Below are 25,154 nucleotides of genomic sequence, written 5' to 3' on the forward strand. Positions count from 1 at the left end.
ACTTCACTTAGTATGAGAATCTCTAGTTGCATCCATGTTGCGGCAAATGGCACTATTTGTTTTGGTAGATTCACGCTATTACATTTAGAATGGATAAGCACTGAGGTCCTATTGTACAGCACAGGGAACTGTATCCAGTCTCTTAGGATAGAACATGCTGGAAGAATGTATATACACATATGTATGTGTATGATTGGGTCACTATGCTATGCTCTACAACAGAAATTGACACGACACTGTAAATCAACTATATTCTGATTCAAAAATGGAAAAAAAAAAGTTATGTAAAAAAGCCCTTTTATTTGAGCAGCCAACTGATAAAAAAAAAAGAATCACAAAAATAGAGATAACTTTTAAAATCAAAGGCTATACAAATGTAACAGTTATTAGAATTTTCAATGGTTTACCAGTCCACAGAAACTTTCTTCATTGGTATCTTATCAAATGTGAACTGAAAATACTAGTTCTGTGGTATTTGCATTATTTTATTGATTCAAAATGTTCAGGTGAGTCACTGGTGCCTTTGGTTATGTTTGCCTGGACTCCCTGCCTCATACAGCACATAGCTAACAGTATATGCTCACAGAAATTATATTTTCTTCTATAATTACTGCTTTATTGAACTACCTGTGAAATTATATAAGCCATAGTTAGGTCTTAAATGATAAAGGAATACATCATTTAGATTGCAGTGTTAACACTTGGCTTATTGAATTGTGTTTTCTATCCCCATTTAACATAAACTGAATTGTATCCTCCCAAACTAAAATGGAAAATGTACTGAACTTATTCTGTCCTTCAGCCTAAAATAGAAAAGATTTTCTGAACTTTAAAACTGTTTCAGCTTTGACTCGGGCACTTATGGCTTTCCTTTTGCCACGGCAAAATGCTTGCAGCCTCCTATCACCTCAGAAATCTTAGACCTGAAAAGGATTGCAGATATTCTCTTAAGGAATACTTGTGTTTTATAAGTGGAGAACCTCAAGCCAATAGTCACACATTTTGTTGAGTAAAGAGCATTTGAGTTTTCCTTGATGTGTTTTGTACTTATTCTACACTGGAAGAACTGTCTGATTATTATTTTTTTAAGTATGGTTGATTTACAACGTTTCTTCAATTTCTGTTGTACAGCAAAGTGACCCAATCACACACAGTTCCCTGTGCTGTACAATAGGAACCCATTGCCCATCCATTCCAAATGTTACTTATTTCATTTCTAATTCCACATTTTTTAATGCAATGTTGGTAACTCTACCAAAGATGTGAATGTGAGTTCAAAGGTTCTGATCTTATCCTCAAACATCCTATCTTGTTATAAATCCTTGCAAAACTGTTTTCATTGGCCCAGAAATCATTTTTAAGTTTTTCAAAGTTCCTTTCTGCCTGGAAGACTTCATTGTCCCTACACGTGCGCACGCACGCACACACACACACACACACACACACACACACACGGTAGAATTATTTGCCAAAATTTCTCTCCACCATCCTTCACAAGTATGCCATTTTGATACGTAACAATTAAACACGACATTTATCTGAAAGAAGCTCAGCTTTCCCAAGATCATGAAGTAGAACCAAGATTCAAGCCACTGCAGTCCACTCACTCCAGCACCTGTGCTGCCCTTAATCTCTATCCTCTCTTATGGTTCCTAAGGAGTTTCAATGACTGCACAGTTCAATTGGACGTTATTACCTTCATTTAAATTAGAAGTTAGCACTTGTTTTTACTATATACCGTGCATGTATATGTAATATATCTTACATATATATTACCTATGTTTTGAGAATGAAAATGTTAAAAAATATTAATAGAACAGTTAATATAATAGAAATACTATCTTTTAAATTTTATGGCGTATATCACTTGACATATAGAGATATTAAAAAATGGGAATTTTTTTCCATTTTCTAAGCACATTTTTGAGGGTAAGTTAGAAACTCTAGAATGGTTCATTAAAATATAGTAAAGAACAATTTCAGGACACAGGTTCCAGTATTGATTTTAAAATTTCAAGAATTTTAAATTGACAGTCACTGTTTTTACATAGACACCCTAAGGTAATTGAATATGTTTTATTTAATAGTTCAAAAGCATTAAAAAACACAGCAAAAAATACTTTATATTCTTCAAACCCAGGGACACCTGACATAAATAATTATTAAAATAAATATATTTAATATAATCATTATATTTTTAACCAAATAGATAAAAATTTATCTTATATGCCACACTTCTTAAATTTCTTTTTCATAAGGTTAAATTTTATGCAAAGTATTCACAGAACCTCTGTCTTTTGAAATTCATTATGGATTGGATGGAAAAATAAACAGACATAAAAAATCATGAAACTTCAATCTGGTAACAAATTATCTAAATGTACTGTGGTAAATTTCCCCATTGCTTTAAATATTATGGATATAAATATTTTGATAAATTTTTTAAATGCCTTCATCAGTCTTTAATTCTAGTGCTTAAGCAAATTTCTCATTCCATTCTACTTTAGGGAGAGCCACTGCCCATGCAGTTAATATTCTTTATTACAGTAAAACTTAACTCATTATTCAGCCCAGATAATAAACTCCATGATTTTAGCTTAGGATAAACTGCTTTATGTTTGCATTCTTTGCAAAATAGTAATTAAAACTATGCTTTGGAAAACATTACTTTCAGGAAATTTATTGTGAATCTTTAGCTTTTTCTATTTTTTAATAATTCTTATTTAAGGTTTTTTAAATATCCCTTTTGCATTCTCTGAAATTACTGCTATAGTGAGCTGTGAAAGTTCTATTAAAATTACAGTGCAAATTCTTATAAAATTAAACTTGAATACATAGCAAAAGCAATAAGTGCATATTAATTGGATGAAACACAAAATAACATGTAATCAGAAGTGGCTTCTATATAACTAGCAAAATGTCAGTTGATATCAAAGTTACATTAATGACAGGGGGCAGGGGGAGAAGAGTTTATATCCTATTTAACAGACTCAGTATAAAAAACAAGAAACCCTGAATATATAATAGTGTGTATTCTTACACACTAATAAAAATATATGACTCTAATATAAAAAGAACAAAAGTAATCAACAGAGAATTTACAAAAGAGAAATAAAGGTGTCTAAAAAACATTATATTATGGGTTGCTTATAATTTGAATCTCCCTTTCCTCCCCAGCTATTTGGGGACTATTTTCTGCTATTTTCAAACTATTCACATCTAAACTCTTTCCCCAACACTCTCAACAAGGCTTACTGAGAAATCCAGTGAGCATTTCAATCCTTGACTTTCTTGACTTTTCCTCACAGGTGACCACTGCCTCTTGGTTTCCAACTTTCCTGATCACCTTTTCTCCCTCTGCCTCTCTTCCATGGCTGTATTTCTGACTCTCTGCTTCTATGTAGTGATTAAATAAGTTTCTCGATGCTAAATCCTGGGCCTGGTTTTGTCCTTACTTTATTCTTTCTCCCCAAGTGATCTCATTCAAACCTGTGTCTTCATTTTTCACTTTTGAATTAAGTTTCTATTTTTTACATTAACTAATTGTTTTTTTCCTGAAATACAGAAGATGCATGACAATCCATACAATAAAACAGACAAATATAAATGAATGAAAAATTGTCTGGAAAAAAAATAGAGAAAATAAGAATAAGATAAGGGTGACGTTGTACCATGCACATTCAGGTCAAAGAGTACTAATCATTTATGAAAGCTAAATTTCAAATATGTCTCTGAGGCTCTTAATAAACACACGAAAAGGGAAATACAATTAGTAAACTGGTTTGCACTGTCCATAAAAACAATATATACACATTCCTTAAAGGCTGAGAAATTTCTGACATTTGAGTTTCAAGAAATTCTTTGTGTAAGCAATTAAGAGGACACTTAATTGTGTCTTCAACCACAATGCCATAAATGGAAAAGAAAATTTCTAATAGGTGTTTGTTTAGTATTCCTCTGAGTAGGCCAAAGGCATATGCCAAAGCAGAACTCAGTGAATGAAGTTCTCAGGGTAAAACCTCTATCTGAACCTAGTTTCTAGATGGTCTGGTTTGCTGCAATGAAAAAACTGCAAGAAAGGATTAAACTTATTTCCTCCAAAAGTATTTTTCTCACCTGAACTTTGGATATAGATTGAGAGGCAGATAATTCAAACCTGTAACATATGGCAAAAGCTCTACAAACAATTCTCATTCCATTACCCAATTTCTGACCCTGATCCATTCTCTACACCAGTCTTTTATTTAAATGTATTTTCCCTTATTTATTAAAAGGATTGTACATGAACAGTGAAAAAAATTAAAAATATAAATATTAGAAAGTTAAATTTACTCATAATTGTTCTACACCCAAAATACAACCTTCACCTTTATGATCTTCACATTTACATTTCAACTCTCTCCTCATTTTTGTGATATATGTATTATGTATACATACACACAACTCATGCACAGTACAATATACACATGCATTTAAAACAATATATTTTAATTACTTAATTAGTGTCACATTATGTCATGTTTAATTTACCATACAGGGTTATTAAATATTTATTGGACAAATTATTAATCTTGGACATTACATGAAGCTATAGATGTTTATCTTACTCTATAGCATTTTTATTTTAATTGTTTAAATTAAAAGATAAGATAAAAATAATACACATACTTGGTTTAAAACTCAAAAAGTAAATGGATCACATTTAAATCCTCTGAACTTTCTTTGAGCTCTGGTCATGTACTTGGTGTTTCTACTTGGATATCTGAAAAGCTACTTAAACTCCACCAAACCCATTATCTTACCTCCAAACCTTTTCCTCTTCCAGTGTTCCCATTTCAGTAAACAGTATAAGCATCCATCCAGTTGTTGAAATATCTCCCAAATCTATTACCTTCTTTCTATCTCTACCCCCACTTCCCTAGCCCAAGCTATGGTTGTATCTTTCCTGGCCTACTAAAAAATCTTGGTGCCCTTACATCCAGTCTTAGTCCACCCCAGCATATATAAGAACATGTTTCTGCACCCCTACTTAGAATGCTACAATGTTTTCTCATTGTTCTTATGAGAAGATTCTTAATCCAGACAATAATGCCTTGTATAGCCTGATCCCTTGATCTGTCCAATGTCAACTCATACCAAAACTCAACTGTCCTAATCTTTGTTCTAGCCACTCTGATCCTCTTTAAAATCCCTAAATATATGATGCTATCTTTTTGCCATAAAACCTTTGAACCCAATTTTCCTTCTGTCTCAAATTCTCTTCTGCCATTTCCTAATTAGTTGAAGGTACTCCTCATTTAGATAATAGCTCAAATGTCACTTTCACAAGGAAACCTTCCATAAGCCTCCAAATATAAATTAAATGTCTCTATAGATTTTCTTAGCATGTTAGTCATAGCATTTATATATATTAAATTTCATATTTATACTTAAATTTGATTAACAATTTCCTCTAATAAACTTGTAAACATCACAAAGATCAGTTCAGTGCCTATAATACTGGTTTGCACATGGTAAGCACACAATCTAAATTGCTAAATAAATGAATCATAAAAGTCATAAATAAAACTTGAAGTGATGAGATAGAGCTTTTTTCTATTAAAATCAGCAGATTGCTAAGTACGTAGTAGATGGCATTTTTACACATGCTTCTAGACTGACCACATGAAATTGCCAATTTTTATAGTTTAAAATGTCAATGAATATTTCATATGGTTTAACCTCACAGCTGGGTATATACTGTCAAAAAAATCTTTCAAGAGTGCAGTTGGCTAACATGTTCAAGGATATTTTTCAAATCAAAATTCAAAGAACTGAAAAACAACTAAAAATTCCAACAAAACAAAATGAGAAAATAAATGATGGGTCATCTAAAAATGAAATTCTATATGGAAAATTTTAAATCACATTTGAATATAACATCATGCTCCCAAGTCTCTAGGCCCATGTATATAAATGTCCTGACATTAACATGCATATCCAAAATTTTTTAGTGCATAACCTTTGCTTATAAACCATTTCTTGCTAGTCTTCAATTATTTCAAAGAGTTCCTAGGAAGGTCTGATAAGAGTTCATCAGTAGTCCTCTTTAGCACTTCCTTTCTTCCCACCTTTTTGTAGCCAGAGAGAGAGATAAAGAGAGACTGACTGAGGAAGAAGAGAGAAGAAAAAGCAAACCACTTCGGTATCAAGCATGACAGTTTCAGTGGAAGAAGTCACGTCCTTCTCCCGATGGTTGTTGATGGCATATTGCATCCAGATTTGCAAGTCATAAAGTAGAAACTTTGCCCTCTGCCTGAGGTTTCTGTGATGTCTATTTATGTTCCAAACAGACTGGAAGAATGATCTTGTCCCTAACCTTTGTTCCATTAACAATTTCTTAATGACCAGTGTTCCTTCATTTTCTACTTGCAACTCTCTCTCCCTGAGGCTCAGCTCTAAATCATATCTCCAGGATGAGGAACTGGCCCAGTTCTTTTTCCCCATGCCTCACCGCTTAAATCATTTTTACTGAGGTTTGCTCACTGGTACATTATAGAATGCTGCAAAGTAGACAACTGGGGTTTGCAGCCCCACCACTTCATTACACAAAGCAGAGTCTGAGTCTCATTTTAGACTCAGCAGTTTATCTAACATCTGAGGAATTTTTAAACCACAGACTTAACAGTCTGATGTAATTCTATATGTGCAAGAAGGTAGATATAGATTTGATTTGCTCTGAATGTTGAGACTGGGTAATTTTATTTTCATTTCCTAATTATCCATAAAAATTCACTTATTTTACATGAAACAAAATACATTATTAATTAATTAATATTCTGGAGATGGGTGTGGTGATGGTTGCATGGTTGCACAACAATGTGAATGTACTACTGAACTGTATGCTTTAAAATAGTTACAAGAGTAAATTTTATGTTTGGTATATTTTACCACAATACAGTTTTTTAAATTAAAATATTAATTAATTAGTAGTTCCCATTGTGGCTTATCAAAAATGAACCCAACTGGTGTCCATGAAGATGTGGGTTCGATCCCCTGGCCCCCACTCAGTGGGTTAAGAATCCGGCTTTGCCGTGACTTGTGGTGTAGGTCACATACACGGTTTGGATCTGGGTTGCTGTGACTGGCAGCTATAGCTCCGATTTGACCCCTAGCCTGGGAATTTCCATGTGCCAATAAAAAGCAAATAAAATAAAATATTAATTAGATAAATGTGTGGCCCTAAAAATAAAATAAAATAAAATATTAATTAATTAGATAAAACTGTTCAAAGATCTAATAATTACTCTGAGATATTTACTAAAGAGTTTGGATTCCCAAAGAATGACCTGATTGAACTTTGTATAGATATTTTTGTGATAGATGTTTTATAGCAATATTTTTAACACACTTTGTAGACTAACAGAAATTATGAAGACATCTCTTGCAAAAAGAGTGCTATTAACATTAAAGTGGATTATTTTTTAAACTGATAAATTTTTTTTCCAGGATTATATAAAAATATCACACTGTGTGAGGTAATTTAGAAGACTTAGCTCAGTGTTTCTATTATTTAGTCTGGTATATGACAAAGGTTTTTAAATATTCACTTAAGTGCCCTATTTTGAGCTTATATTATCATCTATGAAATTTTTCTCCTTTAAATCTACCCAAGTATCAAGGTTATTTAAATTCTTCTTTTACATACACCTGTAAATAAGGAAAACATGTATCTGATTATAGTACTAAGCAACAAAAGGCTCAATTGTGTTCTGGAGCTGGTTTATTCTTGTTACAGGGAATCAATTGTGCATATTTCTTCTCAACTCTGTATTCAGTGATATTACTTTGGTAGTTGAAATCATGGTAGGAGTATTTACACCACAGAAATCTGCAAATGCCAGAAACAAAATCCGTTTTGTTTTGTTTCTGGGTTTTGTTTTTTTTTTTTTTCTTCTTAGAGTACTTGCGGCTACACCTTTACCAGCACACAAATCACTATATTTGTAGTCACTCATTCATCAGATATTTCTTTAGTATCTTCTAAACATTTTACAGATATGGGGCACTCTGGAATAAACAAGATAGACATGTCCCTTACCCTAATGAAACTGTACTTAATATCTCAATTTGAACCCCTCAGCTATATTTCAGAGTTATAAATCAATAACCTATTGGATCTCACTATTTGAATACATAGTAAGCATCTCAGAAGTTACATGTTCCAGACAGTTCCTGATACTCCTCTAAAACATACTCTTCCTATAATCTTCTGAGGTCAAAATACTTTGAACCTCCTCCAGTCAGAACTTTTGGAAGTATTCTTGGCTTCTTTCTTTCTTTCTTTTTTTTTATCATGCAAGCATTAATTTTATTTATTTTCATTAAACAGTTAATGGTACACATTTATTTTTATAGGCTGATGTTTACTATTTACTTATTCTAAAGTCTTTCTCCCAGTTTTACTAGGATATAATTGATACACAGCACTGTGTAAGTTTAAAGTGTACAGCATAATGATTTCTTTCATACTCTACACCCAATCAGTCAGCAAATCTAATCACTTCTACTTTCAAAATATATATCTAATCACTTCTTAAGATGTCTATTATTGCCTGTCTAGCCCAAGTTAATATCATATCTCACCTAACTGGTTCCCCTACCTCTGATCTTATTCCCCTTTAGTTTGTTCTCAGTGCAACAGAGTGATCCTATAATAAGTCAGATCATATATCCTCTCTATAAATCCTACAATGGCTTGCCAGTTAACTTAGAGTAGAAGTCAAAGTTCTTACTATGATCTATAAGAATTTATAATAACTGGGAGTTCCCGTCATGGCGCAGTGGTTAACGAATCCGACTAGGAACCATGAGGTTGCGGGTTCGGTCCCTGCCCTTGCTCAGTGGGTTAATGATCCGGCATTGCCGTGAGCTGTGGTGTAGGTTGCAGACGTGGCTCGGATCCCGAGTTGCTGTGGCTCTGGCGTAGGCAGGTGGCTACAGCTCCGATTAGACCCCTAGCCTGGGAACCTCCATATGCCACAGGAGCGGCCCAAGAAATAGCAAAAAGACAAAAAAAAAGAATTTATAATAACTGATCCTTTATTACTCTCCAAACTTATCTCCTACTACTCATCAGTCCACCACTCTGTTCCATCATCACTGGTCTCTTCTGTTACATCCATATATTGAGCATGTTTCCACCTCAGGATCTTACACTCTGTGTGAAACACTGTTCCTCCAGATAGCCACACTGTTCATTACTTGTACTATGTGGACCCTGACTACTCTATTTAAATTGCTTTAATTTTTTTATCACATGTATCACCTTATAAAATACCCTATCATTAGCTCATCTGTAATGTTTACTGTTTTTATGTGTTCCCTACTGGACTGTAAGTTCCATTAGGACAAGGCTAGATCTGTGTCTCAACTGAGCAAATGAATAATATGTAGTCTATGGTAACTATGAGAACACACAGCAGGGAAAAGCACATTTACAGTGTTAGAGCAGAATTACATAATAATGTAGAAGCATTTTTTAAGTTCTTTATTTTACAAAAGAATAGAAATTATCTCCTAATAAATTGGCTATGAGTAGTTACTATTTAAATAAAAACAAAACATTTTAAGCACACAACCTAATATGTGATTATCATATTAAACTGAATCATCTGTAAAGAAAAAGATTACAAGATTTTCAAATGAGCACAGGAACAATTCGGAAGAAGTTAAAATACTCACAAATTGAGTGTTTATGTTTAATAAGTACTATGAATCACAATTCAGAATTCCTAGATGTAGAGGCTTAATGAATTTAAAAGATGTCATAGTACCATGTGTATTGATTTATATGCTTCAAATTATGAAGGCTTTTTTTTTCCCAATAAGTTAACTGCATGGTGTAAAATAAATGCTAAACTCTTAAACTTATATAATGTTTTCAAGCTTAAAATGTTTTAAGCGGGTGGTTGCCACACAGTCTACCCTGGGGGGTTCTTTCCCAAAAGCCGCCTCCCCACACCCCATAATGCAGAAAACTTCAGGCTGCCTCGCTTCTCTTACTTTTAGTTGGCTGAGCAATCTTTAATTTCCTCCTACTGCAGAGCCATTGTCACAAGAAGCGAACATTCAGTGACACCAATAAATTGTTGAAATAAAAATATTTTCAGTATCCTTCAACAAAGATTTACATAATCTAAATTTTACATTGAAGGCTATGGTGTTTCCGAATCAAAAAGAAATAGTGTAATGATATTTTAAAATAATAGATTAAAAAATCTTTCCTATGTAAGAAATTACTGGTAATCCCTATTCACCAGTCACAAAACCACTGCTGCGACTATCTTAGGAACAGGAAAGAAAAGGTCTCCTTAGAAACATATAAAAGGACACCATTTTAAAGTTTTACCAGCTCAAGAAGAGAACACATAAGCCAAAGAATACACACACACACAACCAACTCTATACATGCATAATTTTACACATGCACTTCTTGCTTTGCACAAGTTTCAGTTACCAAGATTATTAAGTTACATAACACCAGTCCCCTCAACAGCACAGCTTAAATTTTTGCTACCACGTCATATTAACTGTGAGTACTTGAATAAAGTAAAAAATTTAGCTACTAGTTCTTTAGTCCATGAATCACTCTACAAAGAACAGATGTATTTCATAATCAGTGACCAATCATATTATTTTTCAAAATCCATTACCAGTTGGTCACTGATTATCTGTCAGTTCATGCACAGACAGCAAAGCACATAGTTGCACTTCCTCACTGTCTTTCAGTGATAAACTCAAAAGACATCTTAGAAAATTGTCTGATCAAAAGATGGACTTGTCAATAAAGATGAAAATGTCATGATGAAACAAAAAGTGATAACACTGAAAGTGAAATTCAAATCCAGCATAGGTGGAGATAAAGAATAGATGATCAAGGGAATGTCAACAGTCATTTTTCAAGATTCTAAATATGCAGCCAGAGGAAATAAGTAAAGACGAATTTCTCAACATCGATGAGGAAAATGACAGTGACAAATGGTGAAGATGTCCCAGAGACAGTGTAATTGGTAAAAAAAAAATCTTCATATTAAAAAAAAAAACCTCAGAGATATTTCACCACTTTCAAAGTTCAAGGATAAAATGTTGGAAGCTGATTCAAACTTACAAAGGAGTATAACACTCTTCCAAGGCATAGAAAAAAATGTTGGCTCTATATAAGTTATATGAAAGAAGAAGGTAAACACTACTTAAATATTCATGGTATCTTTATATTTTTGTAAGAGTTTATCTTTAGAGCAATTTTTGTGTAATAGCAAAATTTAGGGAAAGGCACAGAGATTTCTATATATCCCTTGCCCCTATATATGCATAGCCTCCCGTTATCATCAATATCTCCCATCAAAGAGGTACATTTGTTACTATTGACAAACCTAAACTGGCTCATCATAACCACCCAAAGACCATAGTTTACATTAGGCTTTATTCTTGGTGTTGTACATTCTATGCATTTGGGCAATTATATAATGACACATCTCTATCATCATGGTCTCCTCCAGTGTATTCTCACTGCCCTAAAGATTCTCTGTGCTTTGCCTACTCAACCTTATTCCCCTCAACCCTTAGCAAACACTGATCTTTTTTTTTTTTTTATGCCCAGAGTTTTGCCTCTTCCACAATCATATAGTTGGAATCAAACAGTATGTAGCCATTTCAGAATGACTTCTTTCACTTAGTAATTTGGATTTAAGATTTCTTCATTTTTTTCCATGGCTTGATACCAGGTTTACTTTTAACAATGAATAATATTTCATTATGTGATATATCATAGTTTATTTATTCATTCATCTAATGAAGGACATCTTGGTTGCTTCCAAATTTTGGCAGTTGCCAATAAAGCTGCTATAAACATACATGTTCAGGGTTGTTTTTTGTTTTTTGGTGTGTGTTTGTGTGTGTGTGTGTGTGTGTGTGTGTGTGTACAAAAGTCTTCAGCTCCATTTGGTAAATACCAGGGAGCAAAACTGCTGGATATTACAGTAAGAGTGTGTTTAGTTTTTTAAGAAGTGGCCAAACTTCTTAAAGTGGTCTTCCAAAGTGGCTGTATCATTTTGCCCTCCTATTAGCAACGTTGCTTCTGTTGCTTCACATCCTTTCCAGCATTTGATATTGTATATTTTCACCCTTCTAATCAGTACATAGTTGTATCTCATTGTTCTTTTAATTTGCATTTACCTGTTAATGTATGATGTTGGGCATCTATTGGTATGCTTATTTGCCATCTGTTTATCTTCTTTGGTGAGGTGTGTGTAATCCTATATATATGTTACATCTTTTATAATTTCTCACAGTCCTTGGATATTCTGTTATGTTTATTTCAGTCTTTGTTTTCTTTGCTTTTCAGTTGTTATGGATTCTCCTTATATACCTCTAGCGAAGAAATTCTTTCTTCAGCAATGCTCAGCCTACCAATAGACCCATCAAAGGCATCCTTTATTTCTGTTAGAGTGTTTTTGAACTCTAGAATTTCTTTTTGGTTCTCTCTTTCTTAGGATTTCCATTCCTTTTGCTTACACTGTCCATCTATTACATGCTGTCTACTTTATCCATTACAGCCCTTAGGGTATTAAGCCAGTTGCTTTAAATTCCTAGTACAACAATTCCTACATCCCTTCTACGCCTGGTTCTGATGCTTGCTTCATCTCTTTAAAATTTCTTTTTGTCTTTTGGTATTCATTGTAATTTTTCTTAATAGTTGTATATGTTGTTCTAGGTAAAAGGAACTCCTATAAATACACCTTTAGGAATGTGGTAGTGAGGTGTGGGGAAGGGGAGCATTCTAGAATCCTATGATTAGGTCTCAGTAACCTAATTTAGTGAGCCTATTCCTCTGTTCTGTGAACTTCACACGTGTTTATTTTTTTCTCTCCCTGTAAATGAGACAGGATGGCTAGAATGGGCTAGAGTTGGCTATTTCTCTTCTCCCACATGGAAGGCTAGATGGGGCTGGGCTCAAGTATACCCACCCACCCCCACCTCCCTCGCCACCGGGACAGCTAGACTCTGATAATACTCCAGCAGATTAAACCATGGCCAACTAGCTTCCTCTGAGTGTAGGCCTTATTAAGAACAGTCTTTGGTGTGTTTCAAAATAGTTCCTTTTCCCCCTTCTTCCTGCCAGAAGCCTAAGGGTGTGTTTCTCTGATATTCATTATCGGATCATGGTCGAGTTTCTGGAAGTAACTCTCACAATACTGTCAGAGCTCCCTACAATATTTCAAAAATGTGTATCAATAATATGAAGGGAAATGTAATATTCTATATAGAGCAAGACAAAATTATTCTTCCACAATTTTACTTTGTAGAAAGACCTAAATATTCATATGCTTCCTCATTTCTCTGTTATTCTGTTGTTGATTTACTTGTAGAAACCTGGACAGTAGTTCTGCCTTTGCTATAACTTGTTCCATAGAATACATCCTAAGTTTTATTACATATACCTATTCCTATGAGGTTCTGCAGTTACAGAGGATACATAACAATCCTTTGCATAGTAATTTCTGTTCTTCTCTATTTGGATATTTTTAATTTGTTAATTTTTTAATTTGCTAATCTTTAGGGGAAAACATTCTAAAAGTTTCAGTAAAAAAATAATCCTACAAGCAACATATATAAAGAATTGTTGACATAATGAACCCTCCTCTGCAATTACATCACATTTGTTTGTTCAAATCTTTTTATCTTTACTAGTTATTGTTGTTTTGTCTTCTTATGCTATCGGTTATTGAGAAAAGTGTGATAGTCCAACTATGGGAATATATTTCTTGTTTTAGTTCTATTTTGCTCTGAATATTTTGAAGCAATGCTTATACTAGTCTAAGACTATTCCACTTTCCTATGAGTTCGTCCTTTTTATAATTACGGAATGTCCCTCTTTCCACTTAGTAACATCTTATGCCTCAAAGTTTAATTTTTATGATATTTATATAGTCTTTTCTTTTGCTTAGTGTTTACATGGTAATCCCCTTCACGCAAACATTTTAACACCAAGAATGTCTAATATGATTAGAAATCATAAATTTGATTACATCATATGTGGAGGTGTAAATTCCAGTTACACAATTTTTACCTTAGTTTTAAATTAACATATAGTAAAATTAATTTTAATTGATGTACAGACCTAGGAATTTTTTTTTAATCGCTGTACACGTGGCATATGGAAGTTCCTGAGCCGGGGATTAAATCTGAGCCACAGCTGTGATCTATGCCACAGCCATGGTAATGCCAGATCCTTTAACCCACTGCAACAAGCTGGGGATCAGACTCACATCTCCACAGTATTCTGAGCTTCTGCAGTTGGACTCCCACAGTGGGAACTCCAAGATCTAGGATTTTTAATGCATGAATAGATTCATGAGGCAGTCACCACTATCAGGACCCAAAACAATTTCATCACCACAAACTGCCTAATCCTATACCTTTGAATTCACACCCTCTCTTTGCCCTAAAACTTGGAGAGCACTGATTTATCTTTTACCACTATAGTCTAGTCTTTGGGGTAAAAATGTCATATTAATATAATCATACAATATGAAAACTTTGATGGGTTATTTTCACTCAGCATAACATCTCTGACATCCAAGTTGCTGAGTGTATCAAAAGTTTGCTTCACTTTTTTTTTTAACTGCTGAAGGTATTCCATTGTATGGAGGCAGCAAAGTTTGTTGGCTCATCTACTCTTTGCAGGATATTTGGGTTGTTCCTGATTTTGCGCAGTTATGATCTATTATATTCATAGATCATAAACATCCATGGAAAGATTTTTGTGTGAACACAAGTTTTCATCTCTTCTAGGGTAAATAAGTAGGAATGGGATTGTTGGGTTGTATGGCAAATGTATACATAACTTTGGAAGAAATCGTGAAACTGTTTTCTGCAGTGGCTATACCATGTTGTATTCATACCAGCAGTATGTGAGAGTTCTACTTGTTCCAGATCCTCATTATCAATTGATATTGTCAGAATTTTTGTTTTAATTTTATCCACTTTAATGTGTATAGCTGTATCTTGATGTGGTTTTAATTCATATTTCACTGATGGATATTTATGTTAGACAATTTTCATGTGCTTATTTGTCATTAATATATATTCTTTCATGAAGTGTCTTTGCAAGCCATTTGCCAATTTTTAAATTGGATTGTTTTCTTACTATTAAGATTTTATTTTTAACAGCCGTATTGTTAAAAATTTTTTACCATAAAATATACTCATTTTAAGTATACAATTTAATGATTCTTAGTAAGCTTTTGGTGATGTAACCAACAACATAATTTAATTTTAGAACATTTCCATTCCCTTAAAAAGAAATAGCACTTCCAATTTTGTAGTCACTCTCTGTTCCACACATAGCCCTAAATAATCACTAAGGTATTTTCTCCTGTTGTAGATTTGACTTTCCTTTTCAAATTTGTTCATAACTAGTATTTAGAAATATAGTTGATTGAACTTATATCCTGTGACCTTGCTGAACTTATTTAAGAATTCTAATGGGTTTTGGGTATTTCAGATACCTTAGGATTTTCAGAATGGAAAATCATTTCTTCTTCTAATAAAAACAGTATTACTTCTGTAAGTAATAAAGACAGTATTTCTTTTCAATTTGAATGCTTCGTACTTTTCTTTCTTCTTTTATAGTTGTTATTGTTGCTATTGCTCATCTTTTTAATATCTGATTTTTCTCTTTAGTTACATTTTAATGATATCCTATTAAGGTAATTTGAGCACAAATTATTTAGTGATAGAAAATGTTAGGAAAACAAATTTTTTAAAGTGCCTCCATTCACTCACTAATTTAGTCATACAATAAATATGTATTGGGCGCCAAATATATGCTATCACTATCCTAGATGCTATGGATATATTTATTATCCAAGTATATATTCAAGAATATATTATCATCCTACTTTGGAGGTCATCTATTACATTATTTCTTCCATTTGAACAGTTAAGTAAGCATTTACATCATCGCAACTTAAATAGCCAAACTTTTGGAATGCCTCTGCTTGATGGACACCATCATTTCTCTGACTTTAACGACAATAGAGTGGAATTACCACAGGTTCATATTAAAATGAAAGTGAAGGAAACTAACTCCTAGTGCACCCAAAGAACTTACAGAGTCTCCAAGGATAACACTGGACATTTCTATTTAATCACTGAAGCATAGACCACTAATTGCTCCAACTGGTGTTGCACAGAAGACCTTACTACTCTTCATATAGGAAATTGTTCTAAAAGGAGAGATTTGAAAGAGAAATAACCTATACTGCACTACCTTGATGGAAGAGTTTCTGTTGAAGAGCTGGGACAATATTAAAGTGTTTTTCTTAATACTTATATCAGAGTTTTGACATGAACTTATTTTTCGTTCTACTCTAGCTAAGAACCAGATTAAATAGTTATTTTTATTTGTTTTTGTCTCAAGCTCACCACAAAAGCTTTTTTGGTCTCATGTTAATTTCATTTTATTCAACATAGTTTAAAGTGATTAAGGTTGAGTGTCTACTATGCCTGATTTTATCTAAGTCTCCCTGTGTACAGTGTGTTATTTAATGTCATTTTTACCTCATAATCGTACTCTGTTATGCTTATTATTTCTATTTTAAAAAGTTAAAAAACTATTCTTTTTTAAAAATTGTGTACACACTGAAGTTTCCATTTGTAAACAATTATTCACTCATCCATCTGTCCAAATATTCAACAACCATTTGCAATCACTATTCAACAGTCATGTTGACTACTATAATACTTTGTTAGATGCTACAGAACACAGAGAATAAATCACAGCTACAGTGAGCTAAAACCAAAATATGAGCACAATGCTGTTGCAGCACTGAAGATGTAAAAATTCTAGACAGAGAGAGGGAAAGAATCTATAGGGATTGCTCTATAACCTGAGTGAAAATTAAAGGATGGGTGGAAGTTTTTCAGTCATAAAATAGCATACAGACAATAGAAAAATCATTCCAGCAAGGAAACCAGCATGTGGAAAATATGAACTTATTATCTGACCTGGATAATTTCCATTTTCAGTTCAGATCTACTATCTATTCTGTTGGTGTGTGGAGAATGGTAGAGAGAAGCTCAAATACCTAGGAAAATCTAATGTGATCATATCAAAGATATATATTTCTTTAAAGGAGTGAGATTATATCTTGGATTGGATCATTTCTTCTCAAAGTCCAAAGGGTGTTTATATGCATTACCCTGAGGATTCATTTTCTTCATACTTATTGTTGGGCAAATTATTATTCCTGGAGAGAGTCACAGAATAGGAAATATTAATGCAACAGTGAATTCCCAATTACCAGTTTCAAATTGGTCTTCAGCAGTGCGTGGAAGTTCTACTAGGCCTCCCTTTCTACTTCAATCTTTTTTTTTTTTCCTGCACCCAAAGCATATGGAAGTTCCTGGGCCAGGGATCAAAAAGCTATGCCACAGCAGCAACCTGAGTTGCTACAGTGACAGTGCTGGATCCTTAACCCGTGTTGCACCACAAGCAAACTCCAATTTCAACATTTATTTTCCTCAATCATTAACATAATTCAGTTCCCAGTGGTAATGCTCAATTCCAAGCAGTAATCATCTCTCACCAAAACGAAAACAAAAATGAGGTAACTTATGTCCCTGCTTCCCTTCTTTCCCTCCTTCAATCCATTTTCCAGACTAAAATCTGATTACTCTCTCTCCTGACTGAATCGCCTCAATTACTTTCCAGAGGAATTCTATGACCTGCACTACAACTTTGTCTCAACTGGCTTTCCCTCTTCATTTCCAACGTTTCAATTACATTAGCCTTTAGTTCCTCAAGTGCACAATGTTGCTCCCATCCTTACGCATCAAATTGGTTTCCTAGGGCTACTGTAAAAAAGTAGCACAACTGAGGGGCTTAACAGAAATGTATGTCGCACTTTTCTGGAAGCTAAAGTCTGAATTTAAGGTGTTGGCAAGGGCCATGCACCATTTGAAACCGGTGAACAAATTCTGCCTTGCCTCTTCTTAGCTTCTGGTGGGTTGGGGCAGACTCTGGCATCCATTCCCAAGTGCCATGCTCTGTATGTTTCTCTGTTTCTACATTTCTTCTGTATATCTTATACTTAATTAGGGCCCACCCTTCCAATAAAGTGCTAGTCAATGAGAACATAAATTTATTCTTGCCATACAATTCAAATAAAGCAATATTCTACCTGTCAGGAAATAATTTCTCTAACATTGAAATAATTAGCGGAAAAAAATCAATATAAAATTTGCAGTTTATTTTCAATTTTCTGTGCTGTCGTAGCTGTATAGGACTCTAAACTTACTCATGTTACTCAGTTTCTCACTTTAGTCTCAAAAAAGTCAACTATCTAAACATTGAAATTACAATTACAAATTTCCAGGGCAAGCAAAAGATTATGATAGAAGAAATACACAGTTTAGTACAACAAAATTTATTGTACTAAGTACTGTGTCTAACTCTGGAAATACCATAAAGCAACAGTTCAATATAATAAGAGAAATGCTATGGTGACTTATATTCCACAGCAGTAGACAGAAATGACCAACCATAATTATTGCCTTTATATGTTTGACTTCCATCTTTGCTTTTGCACATAAATGCTTTTGGATTTAGAGACAAAAATGCAACCTCTGATTCCTTGGTAGGCATCTACTTTATATATATTTTTCTTTATCTTCAGTAATTCCATACATGAATATTTATATTCAAAGCTATAATCTGTACCTATATAGAGTTTGAGGATTGGAAGAATTGGCTTAGAATTCCAGTTCTAACTATATGGGACACTTTAAACAATTTACTTAAACTTTGAGCCTCAGTTTTCTTTTCTATAAATTAGAGGTAATATTATTATTTGTTATTCAAGTTTTCTGGATATTAAGTATATATATCTATATATGTATTGTGTGTAATAAATTGGCTGGTCATACTTAGCAATCAATATATGTTGCTAATACTAACTTTACCAACAAAAGCATGAAAGGTGAACTTTAAACAGTTTTCAGTTTCACACATGCGCATTTTATTTTTTGTTTGTTTCACTTTATTTCCCTAAATCAAGGTACTATTTTAGAATTATTTTTTCATAGCTAGCATTCACTTTTTCCTATTAGCTGTCATACATAATAACAATAATATTTCCTTTAAATAAATTATAACTAAAGTTAATATTATGAATAGTATATAAATTCCAATATATCTACTGAAGATCTAATTCTGCCTAACGCTTACAAAAGTGAAGAGCAGAAAACAAATTCATGAATTATCCTTATATTGAAATACCTATTCATAAGATTAAATGTTTTTGGCTTAAATAATACTCATTCTTTGATGAAAGTGTGCCTTTGAAAATTCCAAATAAAAACATATTTGAGAAAAACAAAATGGCTAACAGTAAAAATAATATAATTTAAATCATGTATTTTATTAACAGATATGCCAAAATATAATTCATTTAATGTTATTTTCTAATCTGAATATTCACCATAATTTTGTAATTAGCCATATTATCCAATTTAAAACTGGAACTTGATTCTTCCAGGTATACTGTTTCTAATTCCCAAGTGAATAAAGCCTGACTTCTGTTATCATATTCAAGAGTTTCTAATTTCTCAAAAAGTTGAACTCTAAAATCATATGTAAATATATTTTTAGAACATTAAATATATTTTACTATAACAATTCTATTATACATAGTTATAAGATATACACTATGAATATTTATATGTATGAATTCAATTTTGGAGGTACTAAGAAAGCATAGCCTCAATCAAACTCTATTTATTCATCCTTATCTAAATCCTGAACTTATCTCTAGATTCTTCTGAATGGATATATTGACAATATCCTTCCTGGGGACTCCTTATCTTTGTCAATCATGTAGATATTATCCATACTAGTTCTCTATAATTTTCTTCTAAAAAGTTAAACACACAGAAGAAAAGTAGAGATTTAGGGTATAGAATTCATATTTTTAAGCACTTAATACACACCTTTCCAATTCCATTCAGCAGACATTTAAGAGTTCTGATAATGTCAGGCACAGCATCAAACAATCAATATCTTTCACTTATATTACTCCTATTGATCTTGACTTCACCACTAAGATAGGCCTGTTCTTATTTCTACTTCAAAAATAATGAAGGTGAGGTTCAAAAAGGCTAAATAAGTGACAGAATAGGACTTGAATCTTGATCTTATTCCTAAGACTATGCCATAATTATTCAATGCTGCCTCTATACAAGCAAAATTTTTATCAATTTGCTTACCAGAAGAGTGATAAACTTGGCCCTTGAAACTCCTTTGAAATTCATTTTAAACTCTGCTAACAAGAGAGCCAACAAAACGGTTTTGTTTGTTTTCATACAGGTATATGGCCATTATTGATCCCTTGAAACCCAGACTCTCTGCCACAGCAACCAAGATTGTCATTGGAAGTATCTGGATTCTAGCATTTCTACTTGCCTTCCCTCAGTGTCTTTACTCCAAAATCAAAGTCATGCCAGGCCGTACTCTTTGCTATGTGCAATGGCCAGAAGGTCCCAAACAACACTTCACGTAAGTTAATTCTCTATTACATTTATCAATTAAATGTATTGAACACTTAAGGAACTATAAGTTGTAAGTAACAATTAAGCAGATAAGACATACACATTTCTCTCAAGGGCTCACACATAACTTGGGAAGAGGAGACATATAAAAATACCACAATATGATATGGTCAATTAGTTTGTATAAGTTAAAAAGGTTTCTAATTGGAAAAATGTGATGACCTATATATGGCGTGGATCTGGAGAGTGTCTGGAGTAGGTGATAAGATCACCGGAAATGAAAATGCAAAGCAAAGTGAAGCTGTTATCAATTGAGAAATGAATGAGAAGGGAGGAACTGAAACCCAAAACTGTGGACTGCTCTTTTAAGAAGTCCAGCTGAAGGGAGGGAAGTCTTGGTGGGTTCTTGGTTGTGTTCCTTTGTTTTAGCATTAAAGAAACTTAAGCACTAGATTTGAAAGGAAATGGGAATGATGTATGATAGAATTTGGTATTCACTGTTCAGACCTACCTTAAGAAAAGCAAATAAAAAAAATTAAACATAATTGTGCAATTGTTTGCAATTTTTATTCTATTTAAATTTTATTTCAATAAGATTATATTTAGTGATATGTTTTTTCCTTTAAAAATAATAAATTATGCTACTGTAACAGTCATCTTTGAAAGAGCCATTTAATCAAACGGCTCTACTGAGAGTCCAGACTTTTAAGGAAAAACATTAGTAAGTATTTATTGAAGGAAAAGCAGGCAGCAGGTATTAAACTGAGGACTACATGCTATCCATTACGTATTATTAATACATCTTAGTTGTATAATAACAAAATAAAATTAATCATAATAAAATTATTTGTTCACTGACTCAATTTCCCTCTAACTTAAATTAATACTTTAAAAGCTACCAGGTATAAGATAGCAAAGAGTTTTAAGAGTCACTTTACAAAAAAAAACAGAGATTGAGAAGACAGCATAGCAAACTCTTTAATTACTTTAAAGCCTTCCTAAGACAGTGGAAGCCACACAAGTTAATACAAACTCTAATTTGGCTATTATGTTATTGGTTGCCCTTCTTATTCCTCCCTAATCACATCCTTATAATTTTGATTGAAAGCTATGAAATTCCAGCATTAAAGTTGATAATTTATAGTATCATGATTTTGGTATGACTAATACATCCATATGTTATTTACCAATAATGATGCAATCAAATGCCACATGATTTTCGAAAAATTCATGTCAATGTTCATATAGAACTTCCCAGGGCAGGGACTGAACCTATGCAACAGCAGCAACCTGAGCCATTGTAGGGACAATGCAGGATTCTTAACCAACTGAGCAACATGAGAACACCTGCAAATGTCTTTACCTGATTTCCAAAATCACAGTCAAATAGCTTGTTGATCCAATGTGACTCAGAGTATCTGTTTACATTTTTTCAATGAATGCAAAATAACTTATTTCAAATATGAGAAACAATTTATTTCAAACATGACTGATGTTGCAAGAAATACAGAATAGTTTTACACAGGAGAAAATATGTCAGTTGATCAGTTTATTCTCTCCTATCTCTTTTCCTCTTAATTATATATTTAATTAGGTTAGCTCGGCAGTTACCAAGCAGAGGAAAGGCATTTGACTTGAATAACTTCTAGGTCAGAGGAAACATGTGTAGTTTAAAAGAGCACTGCAGTTCAGCTATAATTTTCATATATATTTCATTTGAAACATAGATTGACAAAGATCACCTGGTAGCATCTGGATGGTTATAGGTGACAATAGTACAATATTTTGATGGCTTTGTAAAATGAAGACTTGGAGAAAATGTGGAAATAATCTTTGGCATGTATTCAATTATAATTTAAAATAGAACATATTCAAAGTCTTACTATTTCATTCTAATATGCTCTTCAGTATTTGTTTTTCTTACTTCTTACAGTTACCATATTATTGTTATTATACTGGTGTACTGTTTCCCATTGCTTGTCATGGGTATCACATACACCATCGTTGGAATCACTCTGTGGGGAGCGGAGATCCCAGGGGACACCTGTGACAAGTACCATGAGCAGCTAAAGGCTAAAAGAAAGGTACTGTTTCATGTAATTTACTCAGCACTTGTGTAAATTATGGCACGTTTTTCATCTTCTCTAAGCTTCCAACCATTGTAGGTGGAAGTACTTCTACAAAGTTGGAGTAGTTCTTTCAACTACATGGACACTTCCCTTAAAAAACACTTCAACAATTTTAAAGCACAGTCACTTCCTTACAGAAAGACTTTTTATTTTTGCTTTATTATCTTATGAAGGAAAATTTGTGACCCTACATGCAGATAGATAGATAGATAGATAGATAGATAGATAGATAGATAGATAGATAGATAGATAGATAGACGGATGGATGGATGGATGGATGGATGGATGGATGGATGGATGGATAGATAGATAAGCAGACAGACAGACAGACAGATAGATTTGATTAGATATAGATATACATCCTGAACCAGAAACAGGATTTTGTTTATATTGCAAATAAATATTATTCTTTCTTTAAAAAATCTGATTAAAATCAAATGCAGTTTAAAACTGAATGTAGAACTCATTTCCAGATCATTTAATTCTGATTCTCATTTTACTTATTTTAATTAATCAAGAATCTGTATTTAAGATAGCTGTAAGATTTTATCAAGATTTATACTTAAGGTAAGTTACATTAAGGATAAAATCAGTTTCCAGAATGGCCTAAAGTATTTTTCGTACAGATATTTTCAGAAAAATTTGTACTTTGGCTGATGGACATCATTAGAACATATCTGCTTTTTTTATTTATGAAATTATATAAATATTTTAACCCATCAGGACATGATAAATATTTATCCAGTTGGGCATTTTAAAGCCTCATTGTCTTAAAGGAAAGGAACTAAAATCAAAGTTAAAAAAACACCTAAAATTTATGACAGATACGGATGAAATTTTTTTTAGGGCCACACCCATGGCATATGGAGGTTCCCAGGCTAGGGGTCAAATTGGAGCTGTAGCTTCAGGCCTACACCACACCACAGCAACACTGGATCTGAGCCATGTCTGCAACCTACACCACAGCTCACAGCAAAGCTGGATCCTTAACCCACTGAGCAAGGCAAGGCTTAATCTCTGAGCCATAATGGGAACTCCCATAAAATATTTCTAACTGAAACAGTGACATGTAAAGACAACTAATTTCTTTGGTCCCACTCTCTAATTTCTATTCTACCTGGGATACAACCTGCAGTCAGGAATAACTCCTATACCTGAGTTTGCATTGACTGAAAATCCTATTTGCTTTGATTAAATTTTCTCCCTGCTCTTTATCAGTGGCAGTGGATAGGAATTATTTCGAAAATACTAGAAAAGCTTCTGTATGTTCCTTTCTGTTTTGCTGGTAGTACTTAAAAAGTGGAAGTTTTTTTTTTCCCCCCTTTGAAAAAGATAAGAAAGGATAGCACTTTAGGAGGAAATATATGCAGCCCTTGAGTGCTTGGCAATCACTTGAAAAGATTTCTAGATGGATTATCCACTAATATTTCTCATTCAGTAATTGTGGGTGCAGGGAAGACTGCAATCAGGTTCATGCATCATGGATTTCTAAAAGGAAAATTAAACTTTGCATATAAAATCTATAACAGGTATTACAACACCAACATACAAAAATCTATCCCATTTCTATACACTAATAGCTAACTATTAGAAAGAGAAATTAGGAAAGAATACCATTTACGATTGCATCAAAAAGAATTAAATATCTAGGAATAAACTTAACCAAGGAGGTGAAAGACCTCTCCACTGAAAACTATAATACCATGATGAAAGAAACTAAAAAAGACACAAACAGAAAGATGTTTTGTGCTCATGTACTGGAAGAATTAATATTATTAAAATGTTTTTACTATCCAAAGCAATCTATCGATTCAGTGCAATTCCTATCAATATTCTAATAGCATTTTTCACAGAGATAAGGCAAATAATCCCAAAATTTATATGAAATCACAAAAAAACCTAAGGAGCCAAAGAACTCTTGAGAAAAGTAAAACAATGCTGAAGGAACCACACTTCTCAATTTTAAATTGTTGTTATGAAGCTATAATATAATTTGACATAATTATAGTATGGTATTGGCATAAAAACAAATACATTGATCAATGAAACAGAATAGCGAGCCCAGAAATAAACCCACACATAAATGGCCAACTAATTTACAGCAAAAGAGCCAAGAATATATAAAGGACAGTACCTCCAATAAATAGTATTGGGAAAAACTGGATAACTACATGCAAAAGAATGAAAATAGACCACTATCTTACAATTCTCAATACTTCAGAACATGGGCTTGCATGTGAGAATAGTATCAATTATCAATTTTAAAAATCGCTCTTTATGTGGATAGATTAGATTGAATCAAGCTCTTCCAGTAGTTTCATAACGTGTTTTCTATTTACACCTTAGACCTACCTGAAGTTTATTTTTGTAAGTTGTGGGATGAGATCCCAGTTTTATTTTCTAGGTGATTTCCTACTATACCTATGACCATTT

General features: G+C 33.1%; 1 protein-coding gene and 1 long non-coding RNA gene across 2 annotated transcripts in view; one reads left to right on the top strand and one right to left on the bottom strand.

The window, feature by feature from the left end:
* Nucleotides 1-25,154, bottom strand: part of LOC125137922 (uncharacterized) — a 369,450-nt gene that overhangs the window by 336,897 nt on the left and 7,399 nt on the right. The gene's annotated exons all lie outside the window — the stretch shown is intronic.
* The window catches only part of TACR3 (tachykinin receptor 3), a 55,289-nt gene that overhangs the window by 2,838 nt on the left and 27,297 nt on the right, over nt 1-25,154 (top strand). Inside the window, exons 2-3 of the mRNA XM_047799049.1 lie at nt 20,411-20,599; nt 22,526-22,676. Of these exons, the coding sequence (XP_047655005.1) occupies nt 20,411-20,599; nt 22,526-22,676 (340 nt within the window). The remainder of the gene's footprint in view (nt 1-20,410; nt 20,600-22,525; nt 22,677-25,154) is intronic.

The sequence above is a fragment of the Phacochoerus africanus genome, chromosome 10 (genome assembly GCF_016906955.1).
Source record: "Phacochoerus africanus isolate WHEZ1 chromosome 10, ROS_Pafr_v1, whole genome shotgun sequence".
NCBI classification, from domain to species: domain Eukaryota; kingdom Metazoa; phylum Chordata; class Mammalia; order Artiodactyla; family Suidae; genus Phacochoerus; species Phacochoerus africanus.